General features: G+C 53.2%; 2 protein-coding genes across 9 annotated transcripts; one reads left to right on the top strand and one right to left on the bottom strand.

Moving 5' to 3' along the window:
• Nucleotides 1-608: 608 nt before the first annotated feature.
• TUFM (Tu translation elongation factor, mitochondrial) lies at nt 609-4,184 on the bottom strand. Its single transcript, XM_004439371.3, has 10 exons — nt 4,021-4,184; nt 3,739-3,933; nt 3,102-3,268; nt 2,748-2,852; nt 2,495-2,659; nt 2,218-2,350; nt 2,029-2,133; nt 1,770-1,921; nt 1,542-1,661; nt 609-969 (listed from the first exon to the last, which is right to left on the bottom strand). The coding sequence occupies exons 1-10, from the start codon at nt 4,058-4,060 to the stop codon at nt 796-798; spliced, it is 1,356 nt and encodes a 451-aa protein (XP_004439428.1). The 5' UTR covers nt 4,061-4,184; the 3' UTR covers nt 609-795.
• A 10,343-nt stretch (nt 4,185-14,527) lies between these two features.
• SH2B1 (SH2B adaptor protein 1) lies at nt 14,528-23,076 on the top strand. Of its 8 annotated transcripts, none has more exons than XM_087417209.1 (9): nt 14,528-14,774; nt 16,943-17,970; nt 18,230-18,331; nt 18,573-18,664; nt 18,769-18,944; nt 20,630-20,833; nt 21,028-21,239; nt 21,379-21,550; nt 22,294-23,076. In XM_087417209.1, the coding sequence occupies exons 2-9, from the start codon at nt 17,032-17,034 to the stop codon at nt 22,668-22,670; spliced, it is 2,274 nt and encodes a 757-aa protein (XP_087273335.1). In that variant the 5' UTR covers nt 14,528-14,774; nt 16,943-17,031; the 3' UTR covers nt 22,671-23,076. The 8 variants fall into 8 exon arrangements, with proteins under 8 accessions (XP_087273335.1, XP_087273333.1, XP_087273338.1 ...); XM_087417207.1 differs by lacking the exon at nt 14,528-14,774 and adding an exon at nt 14,801-14,957; XM_087417208.1 differs by lacking the exon at nt 14,528-14,774 and adding an exon at nt 14,964-15,347.
• The last annotated feature ends 4,113 nt before the right edge of the window (nt 23,077-27,189 follow it).

The following is a 27,189-nucleotide window of genomic DNA, read 5'->3' as shown; positions in this document are numbered from 1 at the left end:
TCGCCAGTCATTTCAAGTTTTTAAAAGTCAGCATTTCACTCCCTGCATATTTGATAAACAGCCTTTTTCTTAATTTTAAGTCTCAGTAAATGCTGAAAATGAAACCTTCATCATGTAACTTCTCGCTCCTGCGTCTGAATTGGTGACACAGCAGTGATTACCCATCAAGCACACATATTATGTATTTGTCAAGTACCTCTTTATGTGCTGGTTCACAGGGAAGATATAGTCCCCAGTATCACAGAGCTTAAACAAGGCTCTTAGCTAGACGTTAACAGCCTAGTAACTACTCAGAGGAAATGAGGTGGGTTTGGCACCTGAGCTGAGCCCATGCTGACCCCAACTAATATCCAGCAATATCCTCCTGTAGCGTTTTGCTAGGCAATCACACAAAGCTCACTAAACTGATTTTCTCCTTTGGCTTCTGTGCCTTTCTCAAGTGTTACAGCAGTGCCGACAGAGAGCTTTAAGACCAGAGCTTTTCCAGCCTGTACCACAGAGGCAAACTCAGGGATATCTCACAAGCTCATCTGTCCTGGGCTTCAGCTCCATTTTTATACTGCCCCATCCTCTCCAACTTCCACAAAGGACATGGGACACAGGCTAGCTTACTATTCACAGAACAGTTTATTGACCTACCTCACCTGGCAGGCCACATGGCCCCGTCTGCCCAGGGAAAGTCTCAGTCTGGCTGCACTCTGCTGGGTTGCAGCCTGTGCCCTGGGAAGGGGCGCACCAGGAGAGAACACGGACCAGTGCAGCTTTGAACGCGAGAGCCTGAGCAGAGGTCCAGACTCAACTCCACTTGATGTTCTTGTCCTCCTCAGTCATGGCTGGCGTGTCAGTGACAAGACCGGTGCCGATGGTCCGGTTGCCATCTCGCAGGGTGAAACGCTGGCCTTTTTCTAAGATCATTGGCTGCCGTAAGATTAGGCTGAGCTTCAGATCCTCCCCAGGCATGGCGAGCTCCTGGAGGGGGCAGAGACAGGGATCACACATGGCCTTCAGTGTGTCTTCACTCCAACTGTTTGCTGGCTATCAAGGAGATTAAAACTGAGGAGAAAATGCAGCAGGGTGATTCTTTCTGGGGACAGCCTCATCCCAGCTGTCAGGCAGATGCAAACAGCATGTACAAAGACAGAAAAGGACCAGTGATCAGTGTTCATAAGGTACCTTCTTGAGAAAAAACGTTGAGGAAATTGTGAGTTATGCAGGTTTCTCAGTCACAGGACTTCTCTGAGCCCTTACATATAGTGAAACTCTCAACAAGAGGAACCCTTTTCTGGGAAATCTTTCTGTGGGTAAATGCTAGTTAGTATAGCTAAGTGTAACCTACTTCAACCCAAGGAATACTGGATGAGAACTCACTCCCCCTAAATCCACTGGTCCAGATCCTTCCATCACTAGTTTCATCTACATCATCAGCCAGCCTCTCTTCACCCAAGGAAAAGTCACCCAAGTCACATCTGTGGAACTGTGAGGCAGAGCTGATAATGACGAGTGCTCCTTCTACTCCATCACATTCCCTATACCCACCATACCTTCCCTGGAGGCAAGATGACACGACAGGCCATGTCCCAAGTCAGGGAAAACATGACAGGCATGAAGTGGGATACGAAGGGCTTGTGGCGGCCACCCTCCTCCTTGCTGAGGATGTAAACCTGAAAGAGAAAGAGCAATGAGGGTGGAGCTGGGCTTGGCTGGAAGCAATGCCCCTCTGCAGGGGACAGTTTGGCTCAGCCCTGCCCACCATCACTTGGAGCCCTCACCTGTGCCTCCACCTTCTGGTTGGGTTGGATGGAACCTGGCTTGGCCATGACCAGGCCTCGCCTCAAGTCCTCGCGCTTCAAGCCTCGGACCAGGGCCCCGAGGTTGTCACCTGCCTCTGCCCTCTCCAGGCTCTTATGGAACATCTCAATGCCTAAGAAGGAGGAGAAGAAACAAGGGTGGAAGACCTGGGGTAAAGAGACGGGATCTGCAAGGTGATCGTGGAGCCAGCTCCCGCATCCCAAGGCTTGCTTCCTATACCTGTTACCACAGTGCGAATGTTCTTGCTATGTCCCAGGAACTCACACTCATCTCCCTTCTTCAAAATGCCACGCTCTAGTGTACCTGTCACCACTGTGCCCCGGCCTGGGAGAGAACAGGACAGGACATCAGGGACTCTGGGGAGGCTATTGGTAGGGGGGAGGGAGTGCCAATGAGTGCAGTCCTCACCAGGAATAGAGTAAACTGACTCTATAGGCAGCAGGAAAGGCTTCTCCAGGTCCCGGGTGGGCACTGGGATATAAGTGTCCACAGCATCCAGCAGCTTCTGCACAGACTTCACGCCTAGCTCAGGGTCACGTTGCTATGGGGGGAGGTGACAAGACTCAAATTTCCATTCTGCTCTCTTACTTACCAAGAGTCACTCCCCTGACTCAGAGCAGAGCTCTGGATGCCCATCCAGCCCCATCCTCTGCCAACATCAGCCCCTGCCTAACCCTGCGTTCACCTCAAGGGCACAGAGGGCAGAGCCTATGATGACAGGGGTCTCCTCCCCTTTGTAGCCAAACTCAGTGAGCAGTTCCCGGATCTCCAGCTCTACTAGCTCCACCATCTCAGAGTCCTGGACAGCATCTGCCTTGTTCACATACACCACAACATGCTCTACTCCAATCTGTAGACGGGAGAGAGACAGAGATGGTGTCCTGAGCGGCCCAACTCCCCAATCGTCCTCTCTTCACCCTTACCCAGGCTCTGAGTACCTGTTTGGCCAGTAGTAAGTGCTCTCGGGTCTGGGGCATGGGGCCATCATTGGCTGCCACCACCAGGATGCAACCGTCGAGGGGTGCAGTACCTGTGATCATATTCTGGTAGAGGGAGCAGAAGAAACAGCCTAGTTCAACGACCTCCTCAGCTCCACATCCATCTAGCCAAGCATAGCAGTTAGGAACTGAGGCCCACCTTTCTCTGCCATCTCTTCACCACCCACTTTGGCCATGCCCACAAATCCATGATCCTAAACCCATTCATCTTGAGTATCTTAACCTCCTCCCCACAAGCCTAACATTTTTCCTGACAGGAGGCAGCTCCTGGCCCTGTCCCCAGCAACCTCTCACCTTAACGTAATCGGCATGACCCGGGCAGTCTGTGTGGGCATAGTGGCGGGCAGCAGTGCTATACTCCACATGGGCCGCATTGATTGTGATACCACGGGCCCGCTCCTCTGGGGCATTGTCAATCTCCTCGTATTTCTTAAACTTGGCTCCACCTCCCTCCGCTAAAACTAAGGTAGGGAAGAGAACACACCTTTCAGCTAAAGTTCCAGAGGTAGAGGCAAGGGCCAGGCCACAGCCTTGGGTCCTTCCCACCTAAACAAAGGACAGCCTGAGAGAATAAAGCTTCCATGACCCCCTCCCTCAACTCCTCCGGCAGAGGTAAGTTCGAGTCTGGAAAAAACGTTAAAAGGCCTCAAGGTCCAGCCTTGCTTCTTCCCTAGGGTAAAGTCTCTGCTTACAGGGCACTGGCGACGGCTCGGAGGAAGCCATTCGGGGTCCCCGATTTATGCATCACAAAGTTCTTCATGTTCAGGGAAAATCTGTCTCCTGCATCTTCCAACCCACCGCCCGCGCGAGTTCTGGCTCCCGGGACCACACTAAACACCTCCAGCAGCCACTCTGCTGGCCCCATCTCCCTGGCTCCAGATCCCTCCAGCAGAGCGGGTGCTGCCGGAAGCCCCACCCCAACTCCGCTTACTTTTCGTGATGGCTGCAGTCAGTGTGGTCTTGCCATGGTCCACATGGCCGATGGTACCCACGTTCACATGGGGCTTGTCGCGCACATAGGTCTTCTTGGCCTCCACGGCCAGGCCGCGACACAAGTGGGACAGTGCTGGGGCCTTCAGCGGCCGCAAGAGACCCTGCAGTACTGGGGCGGGGCCGGCGCCGAGACCTGCCGGGGCAGAGGCTTGGAGTTAGGACGCGGGTCCAAGCCCGGCCACTCCCGACGACCCCCACATCGCCCTTCTCGCCCCCTCACCGCTGAAGAGAGGCGCGCGCAGCAGGGTGGTGGCCGCCATTGTGGTCGTACTCGCGCCCCGAATACCGGGTACCGGGTGCCAAATGCCCGCGCGTGCAACAAGGAAAGGGCAATTGCGTCTGTAGGTGACTTCCGGCGGAAGTGAGGGCCGGGAGGGTAAGTCTGGGCCCCTCTAGCCATTAGTTTTTATGGCCATCTCCGCCGACTTCCGGGCGCAGGACGGAAGACGTCAAGGAAGGTGCCCGTGTCTCGAGAGTGAGAAAGGGTGGAGAAGGTGTCTACGACGCACGCGGGCGTTACGGGTCGACGGTGGCGACGCAGTTTTCCCTTGCGGCGCCGGGGAGACGTGGAGCGTCCCATAATGCACCACGCCATGAAGGCTCATGGGCGTTGTAGTTCCCAGGGCGGCGGGCTGGGTTTGCGCTTAGCGTGGGAGGCAGATAGGCTAGGTCGTGTGCGGAGGGAGGTTGCCGGCCTCCGGGAGGCAGAGGCGGCGGCCCCGGCGCGGTCTGCTCAGGAACGTCCTGGCCCCGAACGCCCTGGAGTCCACCCCACTGCGCGAGCCTGGCGAGAGATCTGGTGGCTTTTGTGCCGCAGCTGGAGGTAGGACCAGGCTCTGCGGCCAAGCTGAGGAAGACGGTCCTGGGCGCCCTGTGGAGTGGGGCTCACGTGTGACCCATCTCTTCACTGAGCCTGTTTTCTTATCTGTAAGATGAAAATAGTAGTATCTCCTTCATAGGGAGATCTTGATGTCTGGCTCTGAGAGGAAATGGGCTGGACGGGAGGCAGGAATGGGGGGTCCTGGGGCCTCTAGGTCCCACAGTCCTTGACCGTCAAATACCCGCCCTCTTGGCTCACAGCCTGCGGGGACAAAGCTTTGCCGTCCACCCCTGTAGCCCCTCAGCAGCCTAGGGAGTAATTCCCTTGAGGATTGCCCTACCCACTTACCCAGTTTACAGATGACACCGAGGGTGAGGGACCAGCCTTGACTGGCTTTAAGGGCAGCCTGAGTTTTTCTTGTTCCTGCTGTGTCCCTAGCACCCAACACAGGGCAGGGCACCCAATTAGTGCTCTATAAATGTCTGTTGACTGAGTGAAATGAGTGCAAGGATAGTAAGTGACCTTTAACTTTAACATCCATCATCTCATCACCCTGGGATTAATAGCAGCTGCTTAACCCTGATTAGTGTTTTCCGAAACTCATCAAATCCTAAGACTCAATGGGTTTTTGTTTCAAATAGATTTCCTAATTCCTCCCTTGGAGACTATGATTCAGTAGGGCCTGGGCACAGACAGGGAAACTGTATTTATGTATAACACACACACACACACACACACACACACACACACACACACACCCCCTTCTTAAGCTCAGAGGAGTTTGGGAAACTCAGAACTAGAGCTTTTTATGGATCAGGCATTGTGCAAATGCTTCATGTTGATTCACATTCCATGCTCCCCATGTTATCTTGTGTGGTAGGAGCCATTATTTCCCCCGTTTTACAGGTGAGAAAATCGAGCATCAAGATGATTAAGGAACCCAACACAGCTAAACTCCAAAAAAGTGTGCACTTAACCACTGCACTGTACTATAATTTAACTGTCATTTTGCTGCTCAGATAAAATGAGGAACTTGCTAAGACTTCTGTCCTCCTGGCTCTCAAGTCCATCAGTTCTGCATAGGAAGGGCTAGTACAGTATAAAAGGGTTTTTGTTGTCCCTACCCTGCACCTCAGTCATTCCACTCCTGGGAATTCATCCTAAGACACTATTGGCCACTACCAGGATGTGAGATTTTTTGGGGTGGTACTTGAACTAATGCATTCTATTTTAGTGATGCTGTATTTATGTTAATGTGTATTAGTTTGAAAAAAAAAAAAGACTGGCATAGTAAATACTGAGTTTAAAAATTAATCAATTTTGGGCCGGCCCTGTGGCTTGGTGGTTAAGTGCGCGCGCTGCGATGCTGGTGGCCCGGGTTCGGATCCCGGGTGCGCATCGAGGCACCACTTCTCCGTTCATCCTGAGGCCGAGTCCCGCATACAGCAACTAGAAGGATGTGCAGCTACGACATACAACTATCCACTGGGGCTTTGGGGGGAAAAATAAAATAAATAAAATCTTTAAAAAAAAAAAAAAATTTAATCAATTTAAAAAACAATATTTGGTAGATAATATTATGGGTGGTATGAGTATTTGGCAAATTTAGGAGGACATGAATGACTGAAATTTGAGAAACACAGTGCTCAGAAAAGAGTCCAAAGGGAGAAAATTTTTGGTAGAGCTGTTGACTGTAGCTCTGTAATAGTCAGAAGTCTCGATTTACAGATAACAGATGTTACATTGGCCGGTTTAAGCAGAAGAGGGATTTGTTTAAGGGTGTTAGGCAGCTTACAGAATTGTGGGGCGAGCTGGAGAAATAGCTCCCAAGCCATAGAACTGATCTGACCTGTTAAGAAAACTGCTGCTACCTCCACTGCCACCAAACACTGAATGCCAGGATGTAGACTTGTCTGCAGCAGATACTGAAGTGGCACTGAAGCCACTTCTTTTTTTTTTTTTTTTTTTTAAAGATTTTATTTATTTTATTTTTTCCCCCCAAAGCCCCAGCAGATAGTTGTATGTCATAGCTGCACATCCTTCTAGTTGCGGCATGTGGGACTCGGCCTCAGGATGGACGGAGAAGTGGCGCCTCGATGCGCACCCGGGATCCGAACCCGGGCCACCAGCATTGCAGCGCGCGCACTTAACCACCAAGCCACAGGGCCGGCCCACTGAAGCCACTTCTGCATCAAGAAAATGACTTTCTCTCTCCCCCTGCCCCCAAAGCTGGGCACATTCAAAGTATCACATGGGTGTGTCTGATTGGAGAAGCCTGGATCATCATATGTCCTTGTAACAGAGGAGGCTGAGAGATGTGTTCTAACTTTTGATGTTGGGGAGCAGGACTGATGGCAGGAAATTTCCCCGTATGTCCAGCCGTGCCTGTGATCAATATCACAGTGAAACAGCGGAATGAACACAAGTGCCCAGTATCTGGATATGGTAGCATGAATTTTGGCATAGCTGCTAGATGAAATCTTAACGGGGTGGACTCAGAGTTGCGGAGACAAGGGGAGCCAACCACCTGTGAAAATGCTTGTGAGCAGTGTTAAATGAAGAAGGAAGGCTGGCTACTATAGAAAAATAGCATGTGTACAAGGTGGGAGTTGGGGGTGGGGACAAAGGAAGTCGACAACAGTCCTAACTTCAGGAGGTTGTGAATTTGCTTAGAAAAAGAGATTTTTCTCTCTTTCAAACATTTATGTGATTACGGTTAAAATAAAAAAAGTTCTCTGCAGAATCTTGAACTCTTAAAAAAAGATGCTCTTAAAATCAAATGGCCCATGGGCCGGCCCCGTGGCTTAGCGGTTAAGTGCGCGTGCTCCGCTGCTGGCGGCCGGGGTTCGGATCCCGGGCACACACCGACGCACAGCTTCTCCAGCCATGCTGAGGCCACGTCCCACATACAGCAACTAGAAGGATGTGCAGCTATGACATACAACTATCTACTGGGGCTTTGGGGGAAAAAAATAAATAAATAAAATCTTTAAAAAAAAAAAAAATCAAATGGCCTTCTGCCCACCCCCCCTCCCCCAGCAGTCTGTTCATTCTCCTGTGTGGCAGACACTTTGAGCTCCTGCGGAACAGCCATTTTTCCATCTTCCTGCAGGCAGGGCCCTGATTTGTTCAGGGTGGCCCTTTCCCAAGTTCTAGGAATAAATCCTGACAGGTCTAGTCCACTTCTGGTGGTCCTATTCTCCTTGCCAGAGGGTTTGTTTAGGGTTAGATGTGTGACTCCTTTGGGGCCAATAATTGGTAAGAGATCTGCTTAGGGGGGCTTCCAGGAAAGGGTCCCTCACTCTTAAGAAGGAGACACCTGGAGACAGCCCTGTGATGTAGTGGTTAAGTTCGGCATGCTCCACTTCAGCAGCCTGGGTTCGCAGGTTCGGATCCCAGTCGCAGACCTACACCACCCATCAGCTGTGCTGAGGCAGCAACGCATATACAAAATAGAGGAAGACTGGCACAGATGTTAGCTCAGGGCGAATCTTCCTCACCAAAAAAAAAAAAAAAAAAAAGAGGAAGAAGGGGACACCAAAGAGCTGGACCTCATTCTGACTCTGAATGTTGCTGGGTCTGGATGGGAAGCCTGGAACTACTGTGCACATCTTGCTCCCAGTTGATGATGAAGCCAAAATCCAGAAGAGGACAAAGCAAAGAGGATTTTAGAAGACTGGACTCCTTGTAGTGTGTGATGACGAATGTCCTTATTGTTTAAGCCAGACTGTGTCAGAATTGTCTGTTATTTCCTGCCAGATACATCCTAACTGATTCTGTCTCACAGCACTTGGTCCCCTGAGACGTGTTTCTTGGTTGCACTTGTCTGAGACAGTGATTTGAGTAGGGCCGGGACTGGGCTCCCTTTATCTCTGTATCCTCTGTGCCTGGCCACCTAGGCCTCTGTGAACGTTTGCCCTTGAACTATTAATGAGCCTTTCACACTGAAGGGTGCCACCACCGTTGTGCCACAGACTTAACATATCCAAAATAGGACTCTTCGTTTTCTCCCACACTCTCCCTACACGTCTGAATAAACAGCACCACCTTTCTCCTTTCCCCTCACCCCTACATCTAACCCATTACCCGGGCCTGGTGGTTCCCTCTCCAACATATATCTCACATGTGACCACTTCTCTCTGTCTCCACTGTTGACACTGTGGTTCAGTCTGGGATTGTCTCTCATCTAGGTTACCTCACAAACCTCTCCAATGGGTCTCTCACCTTCTGTTCTTATTCTCAATACCTGTCAAATCCATCCTCCACACAGCAGCCAGATCCATCTTTAAAACGGGAATCAGAAATTAATCCTCCCTCTGGGGCTGGCCCAGTGGTGTAGTGGTTAAGTTTGTGTGCTCCACTTTGGTGGCCTGGGGTTCCCGGGTTCTGATCCTGGGCACAGACCTAGGCACTGCTCATGGAGCCATGCTGTGGCAGGCGTCCCGCATATAAGGTGGTGGAAGATGGGCACAGATGTTAGCCCAGGCCGATCTTCCTCGGCAAAAGGATTGGCTGAGGATTGGAGGATTGGCAACAGATGTTAGCTCAGGGCTAATCTTCCTCACTAAAAAGAAAAAAAAAAGAAGAATCCTCCCTCAATTCCTTGTTACACTTAGAATAAAATCCAAAGTCCTACTTTAAATGGGTGAATTGTATGGCAGGTGAATTCTATCTCAATAAAACTGTTATATATATAAAAAAAATAATCCAGACTCCTCCCTGTGGCCCACAAGGTGCATGATCTGGCCCCTGCCCACCTCTATGGCCCCATCTAGTACAATTTTCCTCTCACTCTCTCCCAGCCACACTGGCCATCCTGTTCTGCAAACATCCCACGATTGTTTCTACCTTGGGGTCTTTGCAGATGTTCTTCCCTCTCCCTGGAATGCTCTTCCCTGTAGCTTTCCCCATGGCTTATTCCTTTTCAGCCAGGTCCCACCTCAGATGTCACTTCTTCGATCTGAAGTAGCCCCCAAGTCACCCTCTTATCAATGGTCCTCTTTGATTTTCTTCATAGCACCTAAGTATCCTAAATTATCTTATTAGTTTGCTTGTTTGTTGTTGTTTTCTGTCTCACCAGCTTGTGACAATAAGAACTTATTTTTTACCATAAGAACAGTGCTTAACCCTTAGGTGAAGAAGTATTTGTTGAAGGAATTATGTGTTGAATCATTTCAGTTGAGCCTTTGTGTTGGGCTTAAGTTTCCTGATGTTTTCAATGGGAAGCAAAGTTTGTATTCACATTCCTTTTAAAAATAAAGGTGAGTCACTGTAACTTTTTGGGTTCTGTGCTTTATTATCTATAAAATAGGGATGGAGTGACAAGGTTAAACTATATGATCTCTAAGATTTGTTGTAGCTCTAACTTCTAAAAGGGGATGGGGTCTAGTGTAATTGAAATGAATACTGGGCTGCCAGCACTTAGTAGCAAATTGGGGACTAGGACCCAGTGCTTTGTCCTCGGTGCCACTCAACAGACTTATTGGAAGCTCAGGGGCATCCTTCACTCTTTTCCCCACCCACCAGCCTGGCAGTGCCTCCTCAGAAATCTCTCTGGACATTCTCCTTGGTACTAACCCCACTGCACTGCCCTGGACAGGTTGGCATCAGCCCTCTCCTGGACCACTGCACCAGTCTCCTCTGCTTCAAGTCCCCCCATGCCCCATACTGGCCCTGGATGCCCCTCCAAACACAGAACTCTGATCACACTCATGTCACTCAGATGTGACTGGAAACATTCCAACTGGAAACACTTTGTGAATGTCACACAAAAGCTACTAAGTAAAAGGCACTTGAGAGGCAGCCTAGGTGGGTTGGCCATGCATGGCTTCCTAGAGGAGTCCATACTCTGAAGCCTGAAACTGGAGGGAGGAAGACTGACCGAAGTGAGGGAAGTGGTGTGTGTAGGCTCAGAGGCAGAGCCTCAGTGAGGCTGGAGGACTTCAGGCTGTCAGAATGCCCTGAGTGAGTGGAGTATGATGTGGAGGAGGCCCCAGCCAAAGTGCCAAGACTGAATTTGACATCCCAAAAAAGAAGACAAAATAGGAGAAATCCCCATCTCTTTGGGTAGAGGAGGGTCAAGATGACCTCCAGAAGAATCCCACAAGCAACTGTTTCCCCTCCAGTCAGAAACCCGGGTTTTCCTTTGAAGAACCACCGTCTGCTGTGCTCAGCCCATGGAGTTTGGTTGGAGCTGAGCCCATTCCAATCTCAGATGATGGGTCTGTGATCCAGTGTTTAACAATCAGCATAATCTACCACTCATGGTCACAAGTGTTGGTTCAGGGTTAGTATTCTGTTTCAACCCCAACTGCTGTAGTGAAGTTCAGTTCTGGCCCTAAGTGCCCAGAGTTGACACAGGCCCCACAAGTTAAGGGCTCACTCCTCCACAAGCCTGCCCCCACTCCCCCAGCCATCTGCACTTCTGACCAACTGGCTGCAGATCTCAGAGCTTCCTATGAGCCCCCTCAGGTTTGATAATTTTGCTAGAACAACTCACATAATGTAGGAAAGCACTATACTTATGATTATAGTTTTACAATAAAGGATACAAGTCAAGAACAGTCAAATGAAGAGATATATAGGGTGAGGTCTGGGAAGGTCCAAATGCAGAGCTTCCATGCCTTCTCCCCATAGAATCAGGGCATATCATCCTCTCGGCACACCAATGTATTCACCAACCAGGAAGCCCCACTGAGCTTCAGTGTCCAGTTTTTATTGGGGTTTCATTACTTAGGCACGAGTGATTAAATCATTGCCATGTGACTAAACTTGATCTCCAGCCCCCTTCCCTCCCGGAGGTCAAACTGGCTCAAAATCCCAACCCTCTAATCACAGGTTGGTCTTTCTGGTGCTCAGCCCCCACCCTGAAGCTAGCTATCTAGGGGCTTGCCATTAGTCACTTTATTAACAAAAACTGAGTTGTGATCTAAGAGGCTCATGAATAACAGACACTTCTGTCACTTGGGAAATTCCAAGTATTTTAAAAGCTCTGTGCCAGGAAACTAGGGACAAAGACCAAATTCTTCATTATACAACAGTTGGTAATTGGATGACCCAAGGTGAGCTGATGAGACTCAACCCTATTGTGTTTGCTGGAGCTATTGGGGAAACTATGATCTTTTTCTGCTAGGATTGTTAAGCTGGTAGAATGTAAGCTTGGAGCTGCTGGTGGCCATCTTGCTACCTATGAGGGGACAACCTGCCTGAGAATGAAGACAGTCCAGAGGAAAGCAGAGCTAAGAGACTGAGATGAACTTCAGTTGGACATTGTTTGAGCCTCTGGCTCCAGCCAACCCTGAAAGTCATTCCACCTCTGATTTTTCAATTCTGTGAACCAATAAACTCCCCCTCTGTTCACGTTTAAACTACCTTAAATTGGGGGGAGGGATTCTATTACTTGTAGCTGAAAGCATCCTGAGTATTACATCCCCTGTCCCCGAGGAAGAAGTGTTTCTCCCTTTCATATTAACATATTAATACCTTGGATCCCATCCTTCCCAGCTTCCCCAAATCTCATTCCTTCAATTACCATCCTTTCTACTGGCTCCTTTCCCCTTAGACTTCCGACATAATCAAGTCTCCCTCAGGATATAAATGAGCAAACCTTTCCACCCTCTCAAAGTACAACTCTCCATATCTCTCTCCTTCCCTTTTTGGCCAAACTGTGTAGGACAGCTCTCCACATTCCTCCTACCACTTCTTTACCTTCCATTCATTCCTCAATCCACTACCATTTGGCTTCTGCTTCCACCATTTCCCCAAAATTACTCCCAAAGTCACTAAGCAATATTAGTCATCAGCGTTTTTCTATGGGAGACAATGGCAGTGCCATGGATCCCTTTCTATCATTTACGTGTGATGTGTTTGCCCAACCCCCACCCACCCACCACCACCATCACCACCACCACACACACACACATTCTATACTCCCACACCCCCTGGTCTTTGGTGTGTGATTTCTCTTCCAACAGTTAGAACTTCCAGGGGTCTTTTTGTTTTGTTTTGAGGAATGCCCTCAGGCTAGTGGACGCTTCGCCTTGATGAAGTGCCTGGGAGTTGACATCTCCCAGGGGTAGCCCTTAGTCAACAGCTGAGGGACGTTGGTATATGCAAGGCCCAGCTCCCTTGTTTCCAGACAAATCTGAAGCATGACTTACATCTGGAGCTCCCCTGCGGAATCAAGCTGAACTATTCTCTGCTTGAGATCACATGTTTGCTTGGTTTCCCCTCCTTCCCTCCCCTGCTTCTCCCACTTCCTTACTGGTTTCTCCTGGTAGCACTTTTGAAATAAATCACTTGCACACAAATCCTCATCACAGGGTCTGCTTCTGGGAAACCTAAGACATCATCTCAGTACTTTCTACTCCTCTCTCTTTGCCTACCTGTTAAATGGGGTTTGTTCCCCAGAATTAAGTCCTGGGACCTCTTCTCTCTACATATATTACCTGGACAATCTCATTCATGTCCATGGCTTCAACCACAACTCATGTCTGATCACCACTAAACTGCTTTGTGCAACTCAGACTGTAGCTCCATCTCTCCATGGACACCTCCTGCACTAATACCATGGGTACTAGCCACGTGTGGCTACAGTATTTTAATTTTAGTTAATTAAAACTTCAGTCCTTAGTCACACTAGCTACATTCCAAATGCTCAATAGCCACATGTGGCTAGTGGCTACTACATTGCACAGTGCCAATATAGAACATTTCAGTCATTGCAGAAAGTTTTATTGGACAGCTCAGACACATTTCCAAACCTAACTCATCATCACCAGCCCCTTGCCTTTCTGTGTTCCTCAACTGTGTCTCAACAATGGGCAACTACAGAGAAAGGGTGTTGTAAGTGTATCAGGAAGGAGGGAGGTGACCACAGAACTAGAGTCCTTTCCATTGACATCTTCCTCTGAACTGGGAAGATGGATGGACAAAGATGGTGATGAAGACTTTAACAAAGGCCATCTGTGAGCTCATGTTAGTTTGGTTAGAGTAGGGGTAGAGCAGGGAGACTAAGGCTGGCTAGGCCAGAACTTGCCCTTCCACAGTTAATTTTTCCAACTCCATCGGGCAGCCTCAGCCTTGAACAAATATTTTTGTGTGAGTCAGGGCATTTACCCATCTCGACCCTTTCTTCCGTTACTTGCCTTTGTGTTTCAGGACGAGCACTTGATGCAAGCCAATCAGCTAAAGTCAGTTCTGGAAATTTTATTGCAAATCTCAGAAAAGAGACATGCTCCTTCTACTAGAGTTCCTAAGCTATTAGGACTTAAGTTTGGAGTTATGGAAAGCCATTTTGCCACTAAAAGAGGAGAGCCTGCCTGAGAGTGAAGCCAAATGCATGGGGAAAGCAGAGCCTAGAGACGGTGAGCCACAGGTTCCTGATATCTTTTGGCCTTTTTATTCAGCTACTCCTGAAGAAGCTTGATCCATTCTGGATTTTTCAACTGCTTGAACCAATAGATTTCCTTATTGCTTAGGCCAGTTGGAGCTGGGTCAATGAGACCTGATTGATAGAGAATCTCATCGTGCTCATGATTTCAGGTGCCTTCTATACCTTAATGATTCTCAGTTTCTGAATCTGGCCTTGACGTCTCTCCTGAGCTCCCGACTGTATGTCCACCTGCCTCGTGACGTATCACAAGCACGTCCAAAACTGATCTGATTATTTCTGCCCCCATCTTTAGTTCCCGTCTCCAAGACGGAACCTCCTAGACCCTCCAGTCCCTTTCCTCAGAGAAGCCAAGGTCCTAAGTTCAGGCCCCGCCTCCTCGCGGGGCCTCACCAAGGTCACCGGCGTCTTCCCTCGCCCAGCTTTTTGGGGGCGGTGTCCGCGAATCCATCAGCGGCAGGGCCGGGCGCTCTAGGCTGCAGCGGGCCCTTCAAAGAGCCTTCTCATCTCGCTGGTTTCCAGGACCGGTGGCTTCTCTAGCCTTCAACAGGGCCTCGGGACTCTATCCCCTAAGGAGGCTTCTCCAAGGTTGACTTCTCTCCTTTGTCCCGAGTTCCTCCTGTTGGACTCTGGCGGGATCCAACCCCTTCCTTCGGCTGCTCCTGTGGTCCCTTTTAGGTGCAACTGGGGCGGTCACTGACCCCTCCGAGACCCACACCCTCCTAGCTCTTGAAGCGTTGCCCGGAGTGGGAGGATGGCGGAAGTGAGTGTGAAGGTGTCCTTCCCTGTCGCCGCTCTTCTCTATGGTCTCTTCCTTCGGTGACGGGAAAAGGGGTCCCGGCGCCTGCGCAGAACCAGGCCGGGAGATAGTCGCGGAGTTGGGGGGGGGGGCAGGGAGCGGGAGCTGCCGCCGCCGCCGGAGCTAACCGCGGGGACCGAGATGCAGGTGGGACCGGAACCGGAACCCCCCTCTTCAAGTCCCTCTTCCCTCTCCGCGACCTGGCCCCGGCGCCTGAGAGGAGCCTGGGTGGGGGCGGGCGCGGGGGGCTGGAGGCAGGAGGGACGCCCGGCCCGGAGAGTGCAGCAGACAGGGCTGGTCCCGAGGAGGCTGCGGCCCCGGGGAAGGGGCGGGTAGAGCGTGTCCAGGGAGGAGAGTAGGGTCGGAGTGGATTGACCGCCGGGCCCGGGGGGTCCGAGCCAGGAGCGGAGCCTGCACCCTCCACCACCCGCCCTTCGGGAAGTGTCAGAACTGAGCCAAGAGGCAGGTGCACCGGGAAATGTGTCTGAGTCCTGCTTGGCAGAAGAGAAACTGAGTCACCAGCTCAGGAGCCGCAGGGTCAGCGGGCCTGAAGGGGGCTGGGTCTGCCTGTGGTGCAGAGGGTTGGGTGGGCCTGTGTGAGCTGAGGTGGCCTCTGCCTGGAGATTGGTCTCTCTGCTGTGTCTGCCCCTCTTGGCTCCGTTCCCCTGTGCTCCATGACTCTTGCGTCTCCTGGCTTCTTCTCCTTGGTTTGGAATTGTCCTTATGGTTGGAGCCATCTGAGTGTGTAGGGCCTAGGCCAAGGAGGGCCGGGAGGGATCAGTGACTGGGTAGGAGTCTGAGATTTGAGGAGACTTTCCTGAGCTGCCCTTGCCCCAGTCGTGGTGCCACTCGTCTTCCCATATAACATGGGGGAGGAACACTAACAAAAGAGTCGTGGGTTGTCAATTCCATGCCTGGCTCTGTCACTTGCTAGTTGTAAGATCTTGGCAAGGCTCTTCCTTTCTCCGATTTTTCTTTTAGAAAATTGGAACCCACAAAGATAGTAATAATGGCAGTCATTTATTGTGTGCTTACTTTCTGTCAAGCACTGACATGTTCCATTTAATTCTCCCAACAATTCTAGGGGGTAGGGATCGTTAGCTCTGTTTTATAGATACAAAAACTGAAGCTCAGAGAGGACATATAATTTGTTCAAGATCACACAGCTAATAGGTGGCAGAGCTGGGATTTCATCCCAAGTCTGACTCCAGAACCCATGGCCTTAACCATCAGGCTAACCAGCCTTTAGGGCACACTCCCCAGTGAGAGAAGAGGGAGGTGAAAAATCCTAGGGCCCCAGCTCCCAGTTATGTTTTATTTACTTTGTGGCCAGCAAAGACTTGCCCTGACCCAACCGACTGTCATTCTTCACCTGGTGCTGCTGCCTTTGGGCCCCAGATTAAAGGGGCACCAAAGAAGTGGGCTGTGGCCTTTCCAAGCTTCCTTCACACAGTGCTTGGGTGCTGGGCCCTGGGGTCAGCTTTCAAGACAATTGCTGTTTCAATCCATCATCCATCCATCCTCCTTATGAGCAATGTCCCTCCTCAGAGCTGGACCCCAGGATGGGTGAGACAGGGTCTCTAAGCTCTGCAGGCCTATCTCCCCTTAGAGCTGGGGCGGTGAAGGGCTGTGACTGAGGCTGGTCCAGCCAGTTGCTGGGAACAAGGACTATGCAGTGGGAAGAACGGTAGATATGGAGTTCTGAGACTTTTCTGAGCTTCGATTTTCTCATCTATTGTAGAGGTTTATTAAAATCTCTCACAGGGAAAGGTAAGAACAGAACATGGGAAGCATGTAATGTTGAAGGATCTGTTTTAGAGAAGGGAGGTGATGGGAAAAAGATTCCTTTTTAGAGGAAGGTGCTCCACAGTCGTTGTTGCTCCTGGAACCAAAACCAGGGAAGGTGGCTTGGGAAGGCAGCAGGATAGGTGCAGGCTGGACACTGGGGAGCTGGTTGACTGGAGCTTGTGGGGTGCAAGGATCTGGGAAAGGGAAGGGAGGCAGTTTGATGTTCTTCCCCATGGCTCTCTGAGGAGTCTAGACCAGAGTAGGGAGTCTGGCGTGGGGTGGGGCTCTGCCCCCAGTCCCACCTCAGCAGTGACTCGGTGTATGTGCCTCTCTTCCTTCTGCAGCTGCTGCCGCTCACCCCGTGTCTTCTGGCCGCTTCCCTCTTTGCTGCCCCTCCCCACAGGCTCCCCCTCTCCACCTCTTGGGGACCATCATGAATGGTGCCCCTTCCCCGGAGGATGGGGCCTCCCCCTCTCCTCCGCCCTTGCCACCACCCCCTCCCCCAAGTTGGCGGGAGTTCTGCGAGTCCCACGCCCGGGCTGCTGCCCTGGATTTTGCCCGCCGTTTTCGCCTCTACCTAGCCTCCCACCCTCAATATGCAGGGCCTGGGGCTGAGGCTGCCTTCTCCCGCCGTTTTGCTGAGCTCTTCCTGCAGCACTTTGAAGCTGAGGTGGCCCGGGCCTCCGGCTCCCTCTCGCCACCCATCCTGGCTCCTCTGAGTCCTGGTGTGGAGATCCCGCCACATGACCTGTCCCTTGAGAGCTGCAGGGTGGGCGGGCCCCTGGCTGTGCTGGGCCCTTCTCGATCATCTGAGGACCTGGCCGGCCCCCTCCCTTCCTCAGTCTCTTCCTCTTCTACGACCTCCTCGAAGCCGAAGCTAAAGAAACGCTTCTCCCTCCGCTCAGTGGGTCGCTCTGTCCGCGGTTCAGTCCGTGGCATCCTGCAGTGGCGGGGGACCGTTGACCCTCCCTCCCCAGCTGGGCCCCTAGAGACCTCATCAGGCCCCCCAGTCCTAGGTGGAAACAGCAACTCCAACTCCTCTGGCGGGGCTGGGACCATTGGCAGGGGACTGGTTAGTGATGGAACATCCCCCGGGGACAGATGGACTCACCGTTTTGAGAGGCTGAGACTGAGTCGGGGTGGGGGAACCTTGAAGGATGGAGCAGGGATGGTGCAGAGGGAAGAGCTGCTGAGTTTCATGGGGGCTGAAGATGCAGCCCCTGACCCAGCTGGAGTGGGCCGGGGAGGAGGGGCAGCTGGGCCTACCTCAGGGGGAGGAGGGCAACCTCAGTGGCAGAAGTGTCGCTTACTGCTTCGAAGTGAAGGAGAAGGAGGAGGAGGAAGTCGTCTGGAGTTCTTTGTACCACCCAAGGTGAGGCCCAGAGGAGGGTGGGTGACTGGGAGCCAGTGATTGTGCAGCCAGAGTGCTAACTCAGCCCACATACATAGCTTTGCTTACTTTGGTGTTTCCTGACGCTGGGTTAGTAGCTGTGGGCAGGACTGAAAAAGTAGTGCCATTACCTTTTGTCTAACTCCCTTAGGATGTAGAAGGAAAGATGAATCTCTGGAGGGAAGGGAAAGATGGTCTCTGCACATCAAAAATCTGGATCTCGTTCTCTCTCCCAACCTAGGCATCTCGGCCTCGACTCAGCATTCCCTGCTCTACTATCACGGACGTGCGGACAACCACCGCCCTGGAGATGCCTGACCGGGAGAACACGTTTGTGGTTAAGGTAGGGGCCCTGAGCTCCCCCTCCCCCTTGGAGCGCTTGTGTTGGGCAGAAAGCTCTTTGCACATTTAAGCAAGGGGCATCAGTGGAAGGTGTGGGTATGTCGGTGCTTTGAAAGCGTGTCCCTGGGGCTGCAGCTTTTCTGGGAGGAGGGGAGAGAGGGAGGCTGCTGTTATTCTCATTAGGGGTGGATTAAGGCCTCAGGACCTGGAAGTGGCCTGTGGGCCTCCTCTTGTCCCCGTAGGTGGAAGGCCCCTCGGAGTATATCCTGGAGACGGCTGATGCTCTGCATGTGAAGGCCTGGGTGGCTGACATCCAGGAATGCCTGAGCCCAGGGTGAGCAGCCTGACTTCTGTCACTGAGGGGGCCAGGGGCTGGGGACAGGGAGCAGCCTCGTGCCTCTCACTTTCCTCCCAGCACCATTTTCCCTGTCTCTGCAGACCCTGCCCTGCTACCAGTCCCCGCCCCATGACCCTCCCTCTGGCCCCTGGGACCTCATTCCTTACACGGGAGAACACAGACAGCTTGGAGCTGCCCTGCCTGAATCACTCAGAGAGTCTGCCCAGCCAGGATCTGCCGCTGGGACCCAGTGAGAGCAACGACCGCCTGTCACAGGGTAAGCGTGGAGACTTAGAGAGCTGTGAGCCTCAGAACCTGCCACGCCAGACCCCCTGCTGTCAGGCTCAGGCCCTCTCTCCAGACGCCCCAGGCACCTCATCCCTGCTCCTCAGCTGCCCACCCCCACCCATTGAATGTTTGTCTTTTGTCCCTGAACATGCCAGGCCACAGTTTGCCATTTAGAACCATCACCATCACCACCCCACACAAGCCCCAAGCAAACTGCTTTCCAGCCTTCTGTGCCCAGCCTTGTCACCTCTTCCATAAGCCTAGTGCAGGCCACCACTCTGGCTGGAGGTAATGGTTCTCTTCTCCAAGCTTCCAGAACACTTTGTACCCATCTTTGTTTTGCTCTTACTCTGCGTCTCTGTGCATATGTCAATGGTACCAAATTTTCCTTTGAGTCTCTGTACTTCTTGGCCTGACTAAACACACGCATACCTTACCCACCCATGTAAACACACAGAGACGTGTCTACCTGGCCCCAGCTCACCTTTCTAGACTCCACTACGCCCTTTGCTCCTCATCCTCCGTTCTGAGTTTCAGTTTCACGGTGCCTAGCACAGAGGCTGCATTCAGTGAATAAACAAATGAATTACAGAATCTTAGAGGTAGAATGGACTTTGTAAGTCATGGGTTCCAATCCTCTTGTTTCTTAGGCAACTAAGACAAAGGAGGGGCAATGGCTTTTCTGAGGTCACCTGAGAGTCACTGACAAAGACAGGGGCTATGCCAGCCTGATCCCTGAGCCCCTGCTCTCTGCACTCCACATATACCTATCTTCTGAGCACTACCCATGTACAGCATTCCTACAGGCACAGGCCTGCCACTCAGCAGGCATTCAGGAATGCCCTTGTACATACTGGACCCTGTGCCAGGCTCTGGAGCAGGATGGGGGAACCCAGAGATGCCTGAGATGAGCTCCCTGCCCTCCATGGGCTCACAGTCAGCTGAGTTGACAAGACATCACTCCCTATAAAAAGCAGGCCTACCATGGAGAGCCTGTGCTTAGTGTCCTCTGAGCAGCACAAGCAGGAAGCACCCTGGGAGCTCAGAGGAGGAAGAGAATCGGGGAAGGTGGAACAGACAGGGAATACTACACGGAGGAGGTGAGAGAAAGGAACACGGCTTGGAGGAAGCAAATGGTGAGAGCAGAGACCAGAGATGGGGTGAGCCCAGGAGATTTGGAAAAATTGGATGGGATAATTGAGCTAAAGCGGAGGATACGTGAGTACAGGTGAACGTGAAGGTCAAGTTGGTTAGGTTGCAGGGATTAATCGAAGGAGGATATTTGATGCCTCTGAGAGTTGGGGGCTTTGACCTGTAGGCCAAGAAAGAACCCCTTTCTAATGTGAAAATATTTGAGTGATTCTAACCCCCACCTCTGCAACAACAGCTGTAATTTCAGCTGTTGATTCAGAACAGATAGAGGCACACTTGGATTCTGGGACCTCATTGTAATAACTCTGCGGTGTCTCAGCGGTGCATGAAGCGTCAGTTAGAAACCATTGGTAAAAACCATCAGGAGTCACTACCTAAAGAAGGATCCAGCATTTCAGCCAGCTGAGTCTGCCAGTGCACACATGGTAGACTGGCTGGTGGGGAAGTAGGCCCAGGCAGACCAGTCCTGCCGAAGAGTAGCTTCTCAAATTCTCAACTTTGCCCTCCTCCGTTTTTTTCCAGGCGCATATGGGGGCCTCTCAGACCGCCCCTCAGCATCCATCTCCCCCGGCTCTGCCTCCATTGCTGCCTCCCATTTTGACTCAATGGAACTGCTTCCCCCAGAGTTGCCCCCCCGCATGCCCATTGAAGAGGGACCCCCAGCAGGGACAGTTCATCCCCTGTCGGCCCCCTACCCGCCCCTGGATACTCCGGAAACAGCCACAGGTATCAGAGGTGTGAGTGTATGTCTGCCTCCAGGCACGGTTGCCCACCTTCCTGAAACTCTTGTCTTGGGATCCTGAGGGATCTGACCCAGGGGGAGGGATGTGACACGTGAGGGGAAAGCAGGTCTTTTCTTCTCCCAGGATGGGGGAGGCTTCCCTGACACCCCGGTTTCCCTCCCTCTCTCCTTCCTGAAGGGTCATTCCTGTTCCAGGGGGAGTCAGAGGGACGTGAGGGGGACCAGCCCCTCTCAGGGTATCCTTGGTTCCATGGGATGCTCTCTCGACTCAAGGCCGCCCAGCTGGTGCTGGCCGGAGGCGCCGGCTCCCATGGTGTTTTCCTGGTACGTCAGAGTGAGACAAGGCGGGGCGAGTACGTCCTCACTTTCAACTTCCAGGGCAAGGCCAAGGTGAGTGACTGAGGAGAAGGCTCTGTTCTCTGCAGCGAGCTTGTGGGTGGAGAGGGGGGACGTTGCTGTCCGGGGGAGAAGGCTTCTGTGATTGGCAGGGGCTCGGGCTCCCCCTTCACCTTGCTCATCCTGCCCTCAGCACCTGCGTTTGTCGCTGAATGAGGAGGGTCAGTGCCGGGTCCAGCACCTGTGGTTCCAGTCCATTTTCGATATGCTCGAGCATTTCCGGGTGCACCCCATCCCTCTGGAGTCTGGAGGCTCCAGTGACGTTGTCCTTGTCAGCTATGTTGTGTCCTCCCAGCGACAGCAGGGTGAGCAGAGCAGGTCTGCTGGGGAGGAGGTGCCCGTGCACCCAAGAAGTGAGGAGGTGTGTGTGCCAGAAAGACGGGGCGGGGGGCTGTGCGGAGGAGAGGCTTGGTCAGGGAGAGCGGGCTAGAGAAGGTTCCTGTGTGTTGGGGTTTCGAAGGGAGAGAAGTACAGTGAGAGGCTGTAGGAAGGCAGAGGGCTCTTTGCTGGAGCCAGGGAGGAAGTTGAGTGTCGGGTTGGTGCATTCCCATTCCATCGGACTCTGTTCCATCATTCGTCTGTCTCCTAGATCCATCTTCCCCAGCCTTGTCTTTGCCCCTCCTCACAACCTTGCCTTGGGCCTGCCCTTCTTGGGGATGCTTGGTCTGATCCCCTTCCCCCCTCCCTTGATGTCTGATGTCCCTGTCTGCTCTCTCCCTTTTCCCCACCCCAACGTCCCATCTGTCCCCACATTGCCCCTCCCCCCCAGGCCGGGAGCAGGCCGGGAGCCATGCAGGGGTGTGCGAGGGAGATCGATGCTACCCCGATGCCTCCTCCACCCTCATGCCCTTCGGAGCGAGTGACTGTGTGTAAGTGTGGTCCTCCTCTCACCACCGCCCATGATCCATCTTCCATGGATGGGGGGTTGCTCAGGAGAGGGGATGTGGGGGAGATAGCACATGGCTCCTGGGGGGATGAGTGAAGGGCAGGCCGCTGCAAGAGCTTGCCTCCCTCCACATCAGTCTGTCTTCTTGCCATTCCTATCCAGAACCGAACACCTCCCGTGACCCACCCCAGCCCCCTGAACCCCCTTCATGGACAGATCCCCCACATCCTGGGGCAGAAGAGGCGTCGGGGGCGCCAGAAGTGGCGGCAGCAACAGCCGCAGCAGCCAAAGAGAGGCAAGAGAAAGAGAAAGCGGGCAGTGGAGGGGTCCAGGAAGAGCTGGTCCCCGTGGTTGAGCTGGTCCCCGTGGTTGAATTGGAAGAGGCCGTAGCACCAGGCACGGAGGCCCAGGGAGGCGCTGGATCTGGTGGGGACCCTGGGGCAACCCCGATGGTGCAGCTCCAGCAGTTACCACTAGGGGGCGATGGAGAAGAAGGGGGCCATCCCAGAGCCATTAATAACCAGTACTCCTTCGTGTGAGACACATACCCCGCTTTTTCTCCACTCTCCTTGCTCCCCAGCCCTCAGTTCCTGAGACTGGGGCTGGGCAGGGACATAGAGGAGCGGTAAGATTCCCCTCCCCACATGCTTCCTGACCCTTGACAGCCAAGGGCATGTATGTTGGTACAAGAAGAGGTTCAAGAGCCCTGTTAACTCCCCAGTTCATACACTACAGGTGCCCCATCCCCTGGGCAGGGGATTTGGGCTCCATTACCTCCCCAAGGGGCTCTTATGGTCAGCCCCACCCCTGGGGGCCATTTCCCCACTAACCACCCCCCAACCCAAGGAAGGGTGATGGGGAAGGGCTGTCAGTTATATTAAGGTGGTTGTTGTTGTTGTTTTAAACAAAATGGAGAAGCATAAATAAATAAAAGGGTTTATCTCAGTTCCATCGTGATGGCTGTGGCCAGTGTTTGCAGTGGGGGCAGGGACAGGCTGCTCAGGAAGGCAGCCCACTCAGTGTTGTGAACTCCAGCACGGAGAGGCTAGAGGGCTGGGTCAGGGTGGGTCCCTGGCGCTCTCCAGTCCTGTGCATTCGGCCCATCGCTCCTCTGTGGGCTGTCCTGTGTGTTCAGCGGTAAGTGCAGAGCCAAACAGTCCTTCTCAGGGTTTCCAGCCAAGTTCTCTTAATGGGACAGGACAGTGAACAGCAGCAGGATCGACACTCTCCAAGGGACTTTCCTGCTTTGAATTCTTCAGTTAAGGCTTCCTACCCTAGGGGGAAAGCAGGCAGAGACAGATCATGGGGGTGGGGCCAGGGTAATGGTGGCTGTGTTAGGAGAGATTTAATGTGGCAGCCACAGAGTCTGGCTGCAGAGGGGCCCAAGGGCAGGCTGACTGCCCTCCTTCTCAGAGCCAGGCTGGGAAGCTGGAGGATGAATGACAAAAAGCACTGTCTTCCAGTCCTGGCTTTGCCTCTCATTTGCCATGTGGCCTGGGCAAAGTGTAGCCACTCTAGGCCTCAGTATCCTCATCTGTAAAGTGGGAAGTTTCATCTAGGTTGGAGCTGCTGACATGATTTGCTTGGCCTGGATAATGTTTCCCTTGGAGTTTCACATAAAAGTTCAGATTATTGGCTTCTCGTGAAAATCAGAAGGTCCAGCATTGCAGGGTCCACCTTCCACATCTGCTCCATTCCCACCTGCCCACTTCACTCACATGACATGTCTGGCCCTGTGGGCATTTGAGTTCAAAACATCCTCCCCTCCTCCTGAACCACCCGCCTTAAACCCAGGCTCTGCTCTCTGAGCCGAAGTGTGGCTGTGCCCTCCTCCAACGGAGGGCACCGCTGGGCTTCCCAGCTCTGGGGTTGGCGGGTGCCAACAAGGAGGGGCCAGGTTCTGAAGACTCCCACCTATTTTGCTTGGCTGTCTCCCCTCCCCACCTCCATCCAGCTCTGCCCCTTACCATTCAGCCTCTCACTTTCCCTCCCAGGCAGCGTGAAGCCCACACTCATGCCCCTCAGCCTCTGCCCCCACCTCCAGGAGGCCCTACCCATGCTTATGACCTTGCTATTCTGGGCCTTGCGTCCTGTTGGGAGATGGACAGGAGACAGCTGGGCTCATAGGCCACCCAGGCTGGGGGCTAGCCGGGGAAAGCCTGCTGGCTCTCCCAGTTTTGTCTAATCCCTGGGGCTCCCCCAAACTTTGGCCTCAGGAGACTGGGAACAGAATTGGCCTTGCAAAAAGGGGATGGTTTGGAGATCTGGGTGCTGTGTTCTCAAAGTGAGATGGCGAGTGAAGGCTGTGGCGCCCCAGGGTAAGCAGGACCTGATCCTCTCCTAATCTAGCAGCAACTGGTGCTTCGAGGCTCCCTACCCACCCCCCCCAACCCTGCTAGCCTTCAGGGACTTGCCTTCTGAAGATGGGTGGGGGAGGGGTACAAGGATCCCCCCCACCCCCTACGATTTGGATGTCTTGGCTGAAGGAGCCTAAGAGACTACTTCCCTCTAAGCCTTTCTTTATGAATGGTTAAACTGAAGTTTGGAACTGGTCAGAGACTGGCCAGGCTCTATCTCCGTGTTCTTCACAACTAGGCCTCTCTCGTTCTCAGCGGCAGCCCTCAGGAGAGGAAGAATGCCTTCCAGCTCTGGGCTTGGAGACCCCCAGGGGGAGAGTCCAGGAGAGTGCTCATGCACAGCCTTCCTCCATCCCAGTTCACGCCCCCACCCTCCCTGATGCTGATCCTTTTGCAGCTCTTGGCTGGTGGCTTTCTCTCTCTGGCTTCAGTTTCCCTCTCTGGGAAGTTGGGGGAGGTAGAAATGAATAACCTTAAAGGGCACTGTTGGCAGCAACATCCTGTAAATCCTGCCTCCTTTCCTCGGCTTCTTGCTCTCAACTCCCGTGAAGCCGCGATGTCCCCAGTCTTCTCCCCCTTCTCCATGTTTGGGCATTCCTGCTCCTTTAAGACAGTGCCTGTCACTCCTCCAGGTGGTGGTGGGGAGAAGCCAGCCAGCGCCAAAAAGCTTGGCAGGTGCTGAGCTTGACTCTGGCCTAAGAAGGTGCGTGCTGGGCCAGGTGGAGGTGCCTGTCAGTGTGACCCCCGACACTCATACCCCGTTGTCTGAGCACCCCCCGCCCCCTAGATCACAGCAGGATTTTGCTTCAGGGGAAGGGTTTGTTGGAACCACAAAAAGGGGGTGGGAAAGAGCACCGTGTCCTCAACTCACCCTGGTGGCTGCCCCTTCCCCAAGTCCAGGCAGAGGAAGGGATGCGTATGGGGGGCTAAATCCTTGAGTTCCATCCGCCCCTGCGGGCCTACTCACTGCCCAAAAGTGGGGCTCCCCTTCCCTGTGACCTGCTGTCTCTTATGCCATTGTCTGCTTAGGAACTTGAGCACCGGAGAGGGAAGCAGCCTTGAGATCCCATTCAGTGGTCCATGCTCCTCATTGTTCATCTCAGGAAACTGAGGCCTAGAGGGAGGAAGGACTTGCGGCCAGGGCCAGGAGGCTCCTTCTTCCCCTTACTGACCTTTCAGCGTTACGCTCATTGAACCTCTCTCTTCTCTCTGCCCTCACCCCAGGCTACCCTCTGTCTGCTCCTCCGGCAGCTGCCCTGGTAGTAACCAAAAGATGCCCGCATCCCGGAGCAGGGGTGGGGGCGGGGGGCTCAGACAGCTGCTTCTCTGAGGAAGCTGACACCCAGGCCAGCCGTTCAGCAACAACTTGTGGCTTTGCACCCAGCCCTGGGCCCCCGCCCCGCTGGCTACTGCATGCCTGCTCTCTGCTGTCCCCTTTCCCCACTGCTCAGACTTCTCTCTGACCCCGGCAGCCCCGTCTCTGCTCCCCCAGCTCTGTTCTGTCATCATTTCCCCTAGACCTGACCCCTGCATCTGCCCGCTCCCCGTTCCTCTGGTCTGGAGCCTCTGCCGCACCCAGCTTGCCCAGGCCTCTTTCCTTGATGCCCCCTCCCTCATGGCCCAGCACCTGAGCGCACAGCTCTGATCCTCGCTCCCCTTGAGGACAGATTCCTCAGGACCAGGGTGGAGTGCGAACCACACACTGTCTGGGGTCTGCTGTATAAACCCCTTGGGTTAAAGAAAGCGCAGTGTGGGATGAGGTGACCCCCACCCCCATCCTGAAACATTTCTCCCTCCCCCTCTGCCATCGGTACATTCTGTAGCTTCTTGGGTTACCCAGCTGCCTGGGTATCCCATTTTCTTGGTGGGGAGGATTCCCTGTCAGGGATGGGGGGCTCCTGAAGGCTATCTTCCCAGAGGCTGAGTTAGAGCGATGGGGGTGGGGGGAGTTTAGGGGAGAGACAGACAGTCCTGGCTTTGCTCACCAGGGCTTGGACACTAAATCCCTTGTTGATGGCTGCAGCAACCCCTCCCTAGAGTAGGGTTACCATCTTCTGCCCTGTCCCTTTGACCCTCTCCCCTCCCAACTTCCCCTTGTCCCTCTAGAGCCACTTCCTCTGGCCCCCAAAGGATGTTCTCCCCTCTTCAATCCCCTGAAGGTTGGTGGATCTCTGCTGCCTTTTCAACAAACTAGGCGAGGAAGAAGGGACTGTAGCAGTAGAACCTGGTTCAGGGTGGACAAGACAGGAAGAGGAGTGCGAGGAAAGTGAAAGTCGAAGGCCTGAGAGGAGGAGCGGGCTTAAGGGAAGAAAGGCGGATGAGTTTGGAATAGGAAGTCCGGTGCGACTGAGGAAGTCAGGCAATTGGGGTCAGTAGCAGAGAGTGAAGTCTCTCCCTGCCCCCCTTCCCCAGGGCTGGGGACACCTTAGCTTCCCTCATGAGTGACATCTCAGGCTGCAGCCCCACTGTTCCCCCTCTGTCAGCAGAAATATCTCTCTCTTCTGATCCCTCCTGCTGGATTCAGCCAGCCAATCACTGATCTGGAGGAGGGGGGAGCCTGCCCCCCCACTCGCTCATAAGGACCAGCTGGGGGTTGGGGGGGTGGCCGGCTGCTGCAAGTGGGACGGGGTCAGAGCTTCGTGGAGGGAAGGAAAACCTGGGGGGGGGCAGGAGAGAAAAAGGAAGAAACCCAAACAGGCAG

This window comes from Ceratotherium simum, chromosome 26 (genome assembly GCF_057802395.1).
Source record: "Ceratotherium simum simum isolate JZ-2026a chromosome 26, ASM5780239v1, whole genome shotgun sequence".
Lineage (NCBI taxonomy): Eukaryota > Metazoa > Chordata > Mammalia > Perissodactyla > Rhinocerotidae > Ceratotherium > Ceratotherium simum.
Note: the sequence above shows the minus strand (reverse complement) of the source record. Positions and strands in the feature narration are given on the sequence as shown.

Bases quoted from the DNA above. Each gene is read 5' to 3' on its own strand.
- TUFM (XM_004439371.3), bottom strand. From the start codon at position 4,060: ATGGCGGCCACCACCCTGCTGCGCGCGCCTCTCTTCAGCG. The intron at 3,934-4,020 runs GTGAGGGGGCGA...CTGCCCCGGCAG, and splicing joins GCGCGCGCCTCTCTTCAGCG to GTCTCGGCGCCGGCCCCGCC. The intron at 2,660-2,747 runs GTACTCAGAGCC...TCCCGTCTACAG, and splicing joins ACTTACTACTGGCCAAACAG to ATTGGAGTAGAGCATGTTGT.
- SH2B1 (XM_087417209.1), top strand. From the start codon at position 17,032: ATGAATGGTGCCCCTTCCCCGGAGGATGGGGCCTCCCCCTCTCCTCCG. The intron at 18,945-20,629 runs GTAAGCGTGGAG...GTTTTTTTCCAG, and splicing joins CAACGACCGCCTGTCACAGG to GCGCATATGGGGGCCTCTCA. The intron at 21,240-21,378 runs GTGAGTGACTGA...TCCTGCCCTCAG, and splicing joins ACTTCCAGGGCAAGGCCAAG to CACCTGCGTTTGTCGCTGAA.